This window comes from Amia ocellicauda, chromosome 7 (genome assembly GCF_036373705.1).
Source record: "Amia ocellicauda isolate fAmiCal2 chromosome 7, fAmiCal2.hap1, whole genome shotgun sequence".
NCBI lineage: Eukaryota > Metazoa > Chordata > Actinopteri > Amiiformes > Amiidae > Amia > Amia ocellicauda.
This window is the reverse complement of record NC_089856.1, coordinates 29,859,373-29,870,017: the sequence shown is the minus strand read 5'-3', so window position 1 is coordinate 29,870,017 and position 10,645 is coordinate 29,859,373. Positions and strand designations below refer to the sequence as shown.

The 10,645-nt window shown below is 42.0% G+C and overlaps 1 protein-coding gene across 1 annotated transcript; it reads left to right on the top strand.

The window, feature by feature from the left end:
* Window positions 1–443: 443 nt before the first annotated feature.
* On the top strand, window positions 444–10,157 carry nmur1a (neuromedin U receptor 1a). The gene is made up of 2 exons (XM_066710239.1): window positions 444–1,341; window positions 7,474–10,157. Exons 1-2 carry the CDS (start codon window positions 444–446, stop codon window positions 7,860–7,862), a joined length of 1,287 nt encoding a protein of 428 aa, XP_066566336.1. The 3' UTR covers window positions 7,863–10,157.
* Window positions 10,158–10,645: the final 488 nt, after the last annotated feature.

Below are 10,645 nucleotides of genomic sequence, written 5' to 3'. Positions count from 1 at the left end.
CGACAAAACAATGTCAGCCGCCCCTTTGTATTTTCTCTCAGCCCCCCTTAAAAAAATATAAGAAAAGAATCCAAGAATGAAGAAGTAATTCCACAAAACACCGTGATCCCCCCCCACTCTCACACTGGAACACCGTCAGCAACCGCACCCCGCACCCCCTGATCCTGGATACCATTTCGAAGTCCCGCTTGAATTCTAGAAACGTCCCTGCTGTAACAGTATTTTGTTTTTCTTTCTCACAATGTTGAATACAAAGTTGTGTTGATGTAATTGGAAGTTTATAAATGTACATTGTCCAAATGCAATTTTAAGTTAGGAGAATTGTGTGAGAACACAGTCACAACTTAAATGTTGGAGAGGGGATCCTGTCAACTAAATCGATACTGTTACCACCATGCTCTCTCTCTTTCTTGTTTATTAGGTCTCTCATACTGTCTCCCATTATGGCCAGATACAACTGCTCTAACCAAGATTTTCTGCACCCACTGGGAGACCAGCCAGGCTGCATCCTGAGCACACTGTGCAACAGCAGCTCCCACCACCTGCTGGGAAACTGGACACTGGACCTGTGCCTCAGCCAAGATGAGTTGCTGGAGAAATACCTGGGCCCCCGCCGGTCTTCAGTCTTCCTGCCCGTCTGTATCACTTACCTGGTGATCTTCGTGGTGGGGGCCGTGGGCAATGCACTGACCTGCATCGTCATTGCCCGGAACAAGGTGATGAGGACGCCCACCAACTACTATCTCTTCAGCCTGGCTGTGTCCGACCTGCTGGTGCTCCTGCTGGGCATGCCACTGGAGTTGTATGAGATGTGGAGCAACTACCCATTCCTCTTTGGCAAGGGTGGCTGCTACTTCAAGACTTTCCTCTTCGAGACAGTGTGCTTCGCCTCCATCCTGAATGTGACGGCACTGAGTGTGGAGCGCTACATCGCCGTGGTTCACCCACTCAGGGCCAAGTACATGGTGACGCGAACCCATGCCAAGCGCGTCATCGTCACGGTGTGGGCCATCTCCTTGCTCTGCGCCATCCCCAACACCAGCCTGCACGGCATCTACTACCTGCCCACAGGCTCTGGACACCAAATCCATGAATCCGCCATCTGTACTCTGGTGAAGCCGCGCTGGATGTACAACCTAATCATCCAGATCACCACACTGCTGTTTTTCTTGCTGCCCATGATGACCATCAGCGTGCTATACCTCCTCATCGGCCTGCAGCTCAAGCACGAAAAGATGCTGCAGGTGCTGGAGGCCAAGACCAGTCTGGGCCGGGACAGCTACCACAGCATCCAGACCCAGCAGCAGAAAATCAGGAGGAGGCAGGTCACCAAGATGCTCTGTGAGTCTCCCCCCAACCCAACCCCTGCTTAGACTGCAAGCACCTGCCCCCACTCTCTCTCACTAGATCTATCTGTGTTTTTTCAATGTATAACAAAATTCAGTAAGACATCCCATTGAACCAAAAAAATGAACCCATCCAAGCCTAATCAGGCACAAATTCATAGAATCAGTGTAAAAGAAAAATGATTTTTGGGACTGTGTACTCCCCTGCATTTCTAGTCCCTCCTATCCACAGTGTGCATTTACTTTGACGTTGAATTTGGTGTCACTTGCTGAAATGAAAAATAATAAGGTGCCTCCCATCTTTTATTGCAAGCAATTTCCCCTACTGAGTACACCTTGCAGTGTTGTGAGTAACTCATCTATATCTTCAAATCATCAAGCATGAATTTCAAATCTAATTTAGCATCTAATTTAAAATTGTCAGTACAGATAAAAATCAATCTTCAAAGCACCAACTTATCACACATTCCAGAGCCTGTTCTTGATGAAGGCTTTCAATTGGGTAGCCAGGAGAAGCCTCTGGGAAACAGAAATAAAGCCACAACCAAAGGATTTTATGATTGGCAGGTGGTCTTAAGTTGTGATTTTATCTTGGCTTTATATTATGACTTTTCATTAAAGAACATAATGTATATAAAATATAGCTTTAACACAGCGCAAAACTGAGATGCCGATAAGCATCACTAAACTTCCAGTTAACTGGACACAAGAACTGAGTACAACGATAAGAAGGCAGCTGAGTGACTAAAGAGAGGCACTAAAAGCAGGACAAAATCACTTTGTTTTAGCACAAACCATCTAACAGTTCCCAGAAAAGAGACAAGTTTGTTCTCCTTACCAGTGGAGGGAGTCAGGGTAAACTGCAGGTTGTCACAGAGAAAACAGGAGACAGTGAAGTGTTCCCTGACATCTGTCAAACAGATCTGCATTGTGCACATCTTACAATAATACATCTGGGTTTTCTAATTCTCCTTTTAAAAGTATGTGTTCAGCTGTGTGATGTCCATCTGGAATTTGGATTTGTTTTACCATCTGAATGAGGAGACATAGTTAATTGTCTTCAGAGCCCCAGTAGTGAAATTCCCAGAGGCTCACTAAATGAATAACTTGCTCCAGAGGGCTTAACAGAGCCTCGGAAAACAGCCATTGCATGTATCGCAAACTCCTTCAGGAACCGTTCCGAGCTAAGCACTGATTCATGTTCGATAAATGTAATTTGCCGTGAAGCTAACCGTGCCGTGATGCAGCATTATGGAGTCACTGAAACAGAGGTTCTTGGAAAGAGGCATTCTCAGCTGAACAAGATCAGTCTGTCAGGTAAATGTTTCTGACTCATTACTTTCTTCTTCTGGTTAATGTGAGGAATTCACACTGGTTAAACCTGCGGCTCGCTCCCAGAGGGGCACCAGCTTAGACAGGCTAAAGAGACTGCCTTCACTGCTTATCACTGCTCCCAGTCTCTCCATAGTATTGCTTTTTACGATTAACAATTACAGAAAGAGGAAGAATTCAAGACAAACTAAAGATACTACAAAGGTTTTGATAATACTTTAAATTAGACATTGTTGGAATGTATTAACAGAGTATTAAGTCTCAATAACTTGGCTGACCTATCCTAATTACTAAGTAGGTGGATTAGTATTAGGATCTGGAATGCTCAAACTATAGCCTAATTAGATTTTGAAGGATTCACGTTTCAGTTAACCAGATTGACATGAAACAGTGTATTGTTCAGTGTAGAGAGAAACCACATTGAGCAGATTGAGAACTGGAGGCAGGCGTCAATTTTGCCCATACACAAAAAGCAAATTGTGCATGCTGAAGGTAGCAATTCACCATGATGATTCACCTAGAATTTTTCAGAAATAGGTTGATTTTCAAAGAAGTGCGTTCTGGCACTACAAAGAAATCATGTGGGTGCTGAGTGACAGAAACCATAGAGACAAAAGTCAGTGGGGGGAGATGTATTCGATCTGTCCAGTCCTAAAGGGGTCACAGTCACTTCAGGATTTTCAAATTACTTAAATGACTAATTGGTACAATCAGGACTTGCGTGTTTGTCTCTAAGTATGTCTGAGCACTGAGCACCCTATAGGGTGTTTTTTAGATTGTAATGTTTGCTGTTCTTAAACTTGTCTAGCCTATACCACAAAATACTTTAACTCTTTAACTTTAATATTTTAACTCATTCAATAGGAGTGATTTTGTTAAATATTAAATGTAGATTGCTAAATTGTAGATAATTATAGCTTTAAAGACAAGCATAACCGAAACAAGTAATAGCAAAATAAAAAGAGCTCTGGCCGTTTGGTACCTAGGAGCTTAAATTAATCTCGTATAGAAAGTCTTCACTTCAGATAATTATAATGTTGTAAATGGTAGCCAGAAGTGTGTATGTATTGGTATAGGTAAACCAGGTCTGGAAACTTATTTTTAGATCACAGTGGATGCATTTGAGCTGAAAATCCTTTAAGCTACAAAAATTGCTTTTTTAATTGTTCCCTCAGATGAATTGAAAATACAAAACTGAAAATAACTTTAGACCCTCTCTGTCTTTATCCCTGCCGCCATCCCACTCTCTCTCTCTCTCTCTCCTCTATTCTCTTCTCACTTTCCTTTAACCTTGCCTCGACTCTTTATTTCAAATCATTTCCATTGGCATTTTAAACCAGTTCCCCCTCCATCCTTATTTCTCATTGATAATCCATTGCTGGAGCACCTAAACCTTCAGGAAGAAATGTTGTATACTGAGCCATGCTGCTCTGATTGCTGTTATCTGTCATGATGTGGAAGTTAATGCAGCTCCCTGGGAAAGAGCTCTCCCCCCACAATCAAAAGGTCGCACTTTCCACTCTGCAGACCAGAGCAAAAATAGACTCAGTGAGCAGTGACAGTGAGCACCTTGACATTTCTAGGACTGAAAATACAATGCATGCTCTCAGGGTTAAAATGTATGAACCAATGGAGTAATGGAATGGGAGCAATCTAGAAATGCAATTAGAAGTGAATAAAACATTGCTGTTTAGATCTGGTCCTGGAGGTGTCAGTTGAGAGAACAGTAAGTCATTAAGAATGGAGTGAAGACCAGCAGAACCTATGATTCTTTGGCACAAGTTATGGTTACATATTTTTTAAATGCAGTAAATTCAAACTGCTTGTCTTTACACGGCTGTAAAGTGTAAAACATTTGATTCTATTTTTCAAGGCGCTGGCGTAAGACTCAGAAGGAATTAAGCTATGCTGTGCAGTAATAAGATCTGAGAAAGCCTTTTTGCTAATAGACAATATATCTTTATTGTATATCTTTTACTCCAATACAGAACAAATCAGATTCTTATTCAGACAAATTTGTTTTTGTTCCAAGGGCTAACGAAAAAAAAAAAAACAGAATTAATCTGAAATTGTAGGGGGACCTCCTAACACATATGCCACACTGTTAAATTTTCTTGGTCCCATTTTATATTTTTATTAATATTATTTAAGCTACTTTTCTGAGCAGTTGATCTACACTCACCTAAAGGATTATTAGGAACACCTGTTCAATTTCTCATTAATGCAATTATCTAACCAACCAATCACATGGCAGTTGCTTCAATGCATTTAGGGGTGTGGTCCTGGTCAAGACAATCTCCTGAACTCCAAACTGAATGTCTGAATGGGAAAGAAAGGTGATTTAAGCAATTTTGAGCGTGGCATGGTTGTTGGTGCCAGACGGGCCGGTCTGAGTATTTCACAATCTGCTCAGTTACTGGGATTTTCACGCACAACCATTTCTAGGGTTTACAAAGAATGGTGTGAAAAGGGAAAAACATCCAGTATGCGGCAGTCCTGTGGGCGAAAATGCCTTGTTGATGCTAGAGGTCAGAGGAGAATGGGCCGACTGATTCAAGCTGATAGAAGAGCAACTTTGACTGAAATAACCACTCGTTACAACCGAGATATGCAGCAAAGCATTTGTGAAGCCACAACACGTACAACCTTGAGGCGGATGGGCTACAACAGCAGAAGACCCCACCGGGTACCACTCATCTCCACTACAAATAGGAAAAAGAGGCTACAATTTGCACAAGCTCACCAAAATTGGACAGTTGAAGACTGGAAAAATGTTGCCTGGTCTGATGAGTCTTGATTTCTGTTGAGACATTCAGATGGTAGAGTCAGAATTTGGCGTAAACAGAATGAGAACATGGATCCATCATGCCTTGTTACCACTGTGCAGGCTGGTGGTGGTGGTGTAATGGTGTGGGGGATGTTTTCTTGGCACACTTTAGGCCCCTTAGTGCCAATTGGGCATCGTTTAAATGCCACGGCCTACCTGAGCATTGTTTCTGACCATGTCCATCCCTTTATGACCACCATGTACCCATCCTCTGATGGCTACTTCCAGCAGGATAACATAGCACCATGTCACAAAGGTCCAATCATTTCAAATTGGTTTCTTGAACATGACAATGAGTTCACTGTACTAAACTGGCCCCCACAGTCACCAGATCTCAACCCAATAGAGCATCTTTGGGATGTGGTGGAATGGGAGCTTCGTGCCCTGGATGTGCATCCCACAAATCTCCATCAACTGCAAGATGCTATCCTATCAATATGGGCCAACATTTCTAAAGAATGCTTTCAGCACCTTGTTGAATCAATGCCACGTAGGCAGTTAAGGCAGTTCTGAAGGCAAAAGGGGGTCAAACACAGTATTAGTATGGTGTTCCTAATAATCCTTTAGGTGAGTGTATATTGACATAAACAAAACAAAGAACACTTCAGATTTCCATAACACATAGTTGTTTTATACTTGGGTGCTCTTTCATTTCATCTGTAAGAATAAAGTACATCTCCCCCATTTCTGTATCTCCTATTAAGCCAGATGAAATTTTACAGCCTGGAATCAATGGCAGGCCCAGTGAATTTGTTCATGTTAAATTGCTCATGGTGGAGATATTGTACAGAAATCCTAGTTGAAGAACAAATAAGATTACTAAACACAACAGAAGAGATGATCCAATGGGACATACTGTATTGCTAAGTTTCTGTATGAAAGGACATAGAGGAACACACACTGCAGTTAACTATTTGATTTTCTTACTTAAGTAAATGGGTGAGATGGTTGCTCAGCCCTCATCTCACTGCTGTTCAGTCCAATTAAAAAGGTCATAGTCTTGTCTCTCCAGAGGTATTCTTTCACCTTTCAAGCCATCTTTCAGGATCACTTAACCCTGCCACACTGAATCAATTCAAAATACTCAACTGCCTGACGTTTCCGCGGCTGGAAAAGCATGTATACATATTGCTCCGCTGTCGTGATTTTCTACATAGGCACAGCAGTGATTTGTGACCTGTGAGGAGCGTAGTTTATGATTTATGAGGGAAAATACATGACACAATAATGGATGGGAGTATCTGAACACCACAAGCTATAATGTCAGCCTGCAAATACAAATAATAATAATAATAATAATAATAATAATAATAATAATAATTTATTCAGATGCACTCCTGGGGGCATCATTAATGGTTTATGAAAATGTGTAATGACAATAATGATGACCAGAAAGTCCTTTCAGATTTACTCCTCAATCTGCAAAGATTCTGTGAACTTTTAATGCTGTCTAGATTGAGGCTGTGGGACAAGAGACCCCACAGCTGATTTTTCCTAAGCCTTGATGTCTTTAAATAATATTTTCCATTGTCCTCAACTCTCTGAGGGCATATGAATCTGTGGATTTTCTAATGAATGCAGCTTTATAATGGGTACAGACCACAGGGAGCACAGCCATGCAGCTAGGAAAGTCTCTCCTGCTGACAGTGCTTTACCTATTATGTTCATTCTACTATTATCCTCATCTGGGGACTCAGTGCTGAAAGAAATGGCTCTAAAGCACAAAGCAGTTTAGGGTTTAATTACAGTTTTAATGTTCACTGCCGAGTTTCAGCCAGACTGCCTTCAGCACAGAGATACCGTAGCCTGTGTTCCAACATCACCGTGTTCACGCGCCACCAAATTTGTAAATCAGTGCAATTATTATGATCCAACCATGGATCAGGAATCTGCTGGAAGGTGTCATTGAGGTGGCTCAGATATATAGTCAAGGGGAAAAGGAGCTAACAGTGCTGATTTGTCTTGCAGTCGTGTTGGTGGTGGTGTTCGGGATCTGCTGGGCACCCTTCCACACAGACAGGCTGATGTGGAGCTTCATCGACCACTGGACGGTTGACCGGCACCTCATCTTCCAGTACGTGCACATCATCTCTGGCATCTTCTTCTACCTCAGCTCTGCCGTGAACCCCATCTTGTACAACCTCATGTCCACGCGATTCCGCGAGATGTTCACCGAGGTGATGTGCCGCCGCTCACGCCACCCGGGCGTCCGGAATTACTCCCTGAGCGTCACCCGCGTCACGCTGCGCAGTACGGTGTGTGAGACACCGCCTGGCAATGGCCCTGCGCTTTCCGATGGCGAGGATTATGACATCTACCTAGAGTGTCATCATGACAACAAGACTACCATGACCTAGCAGGGGGAAGGAGCAGCTGACGGCACATCCTCACAATTAATTTAACTCCCTGATGGTCATTCTCCCAATCATAGGAGCACACACAGGGCTACACCTCTTTACATAAGTTGTACACATGGCTAGTTATCCATCACTATCATCACAGGAAGGGGGGTCCAGAGCATCAATACAGTATTAACACCTTTGACTTTAAATAAAGCACGTTCAAACAATATTTCAGGTTTTTACATTTATTTACAATCTTACATTTTGGTTCAGTGCAGCTCTGATTGACCATAAACACCTCTGCAGCACAGAGGGGACTCAGAAATGCATTAATAGACATCAAAAGAAAATTACAGCTAGATGTACACTGATCAAAACAACATACATTGCTTGTGAGTATCATGGAAGACTGACTAACAGGCAGTAATAGTGCACACAGTATAAACAAAGAGGTTTTGGTAAGGGATTAAGTTTCATAGATATCAGAAAAGGTTGTCCTTCAGCAGGACTGGACAGTGTTTACTGTGTAAGAATGTGAGAAGCTCTTTGTCATCTGAAGGCGGGCCTGATGCTACCAGGTGGTCCTGGAGGAGCTGGACAGACAGGTAGTGCAAGCACAGGAGAGCAATGCTGACCTTCTCAGACTCTGTCCCACATTGAGAGGAGCCTTATGAACAGTTAGATAGCTATCCTTTTCTGAATGTAAGTCACATGACTTGACTTTCAGCAGAACCCAGACTGTTTTTCCTTTGTGTTAAACATTAATTTAGTTCTATCACCATCTGTAAATATGTTACGATTTGATGGCATCATGAAACATGATGGCATCTGACTTTTCCACCCAGCTGAATCATCTGTACAATTGGAGACCATGCTGGTCCAGTTCATGTACACTGTTGGCTGGTTCCCACTGCTCAACCTTTAAGCCTGTTGACCCATGACTGAGATTTTATATGACTGGCAACACCATTGTCTTTGACCAAGAAGCATGCAAATTAAGTGACGTATCAATATAGTGCTATGTTAAATTCCATTCCATTCCATGATGAATCAGCCAAGTGTACAGTATAAGGACAAACCCATCCACACCTCTATTCAAATCAGTTATCCGTACCTCTGTTTGAATCAGTTATTACTCTTTATTGTCATTGAAACAGCTGGATTGCCCTCCCTCTCATTGAGAAGAACTTGTATTATTTAATGAGGCCACGTTTATTTAAATATACAGAGCTAATTAACTCGGATAGTGGAAAATATCCGAGGTCAGTGGGGATATGTTGCGTATAATGTATTGAAATTTTAATTCCTCCAGGAAATCTTGAATATGCCAGCCTGGAGAGGGCGAGGAAAGGACAGGGGGCACATTTAATTAATGTTCTCAAAGCCTGTAATTATGACACCTTTTTTTTTTTTAATATTGTCAATTATTATTTTGGTTCTGTTTCTTTGTGTAGGCTTGATTTTTTTTTCTTACGATTTCCTCTGTGACATTTTATCCTTCTGTGTGTGTTATCTGTGGGTTTCTGTTAAGAAACGCAGTGCAAAAGTGCATATAAACGGAATATATGTTTTGACAAAATGCTTATTGAATGAATGTTTTATGTGGCTGAGGTGCTGTGTCAGCAACATGCTGTTTCCATTTGAAACTGAAAGGTTAAAGACATAGCAGCAGAACAGCAGGCTACCTCCAATGCAAGACTAGGAGAAAGAGAGAAAGCAGGGAGCCTAACAGAGAGAGAGAAAGGGAGAGAAGGCACAGGAAGAGCAAGGGTGGTTAGTAAGGCCAGATATCTCATATTGACCCTTTTACATTTTACAAGCAGCAGGTTCTTCTGCCAATTGCATCCATAAAGCAAAAGAGCAAACATCTACAGCATGTGACATATTTTTTGAACTTCACACGTCTATGCAGAGTTACTCAAGAAAAGGCCATATAATATGAAGCAATTGGTGTTAAAACTTAAAACCTGGAAAGGGCTCAAACTGCTATCTAGTTGCCATCCCTGTACAGTGAGTTAGGAAGGGAAATGAGAGAAAGGGGACAAGGAAGGGTAGGACAAGAAATCCACTGAAGCAGTTTCACTTTCCTTTAGTGGGATTTCACAGTGAAGTGGGTCGAGATTATAAACACAGGATTATCGCCGGAGAGTCAAGGAGCTCTCTGCAATCACCCTGAGGTGTGGGGATGGGGGACTCTAGAGAAAATATCTGCGGCATGCAAAGTTTGTTTAAATTAAAAATTAAACAAAAGCCAATGCCAAACAACCTTGCCTCCATAAGCCCTGTTTGATTGGCAATCAGGCAGAACAGGAAAATGTTTCACTTGATTGAGAAATCTGCACATCTTTATCAATATTTCATTGGATTTGTGTTGTTTGTGCGTATCTTCTGTAGCTTGCTTGATTGATTCAAACTGGGAAGAGGAGAACAGCAGGTGACTTGCAGTGAATTCACACATTACACAGGCCCTCAACACGTGTCACAGATCTTCACACCTGCGTGGGGTCACATGTTGTTGATTTGTCCATTGAGAATCCTCTCTGGGAGTATTCTTGGCTCCTGGAGTATCAACACAACTCTACTAATAACCACATCCCCAAACTCCAGCTCTACACCTCCACACCTTAATTGTAACCATAAAGCCAATTATAATTCCTAACCCCAAAACAGACACAAGGAAACATTCAGAACCTTCTGGTGCCTTTTTAAATAGACTGCTCAGAAAACTATGAAATAACTGTGTCTTGTGCTAGAAATTCAAGTAATCAAATTGATATTCACATGTAACTATTTGTGCA

Excerpts from the sequence above, each read along its gene's own strand:
- nmur1a (XM_066710239.1), top strand. The coding sequence starts at position 444 with ATGGCCAGATACAACTGCTCTAACCAAGATTTTCTGCACCCACTGGGA. Across the intron at positions 1,342-7,473 it reads GCAGGTCACCAAGATGCTCT|TCGTGTTGGTGGTGGTGTTC; the intron begins GTGAGTCTCCCC and ends TTTGTCTTGCAG.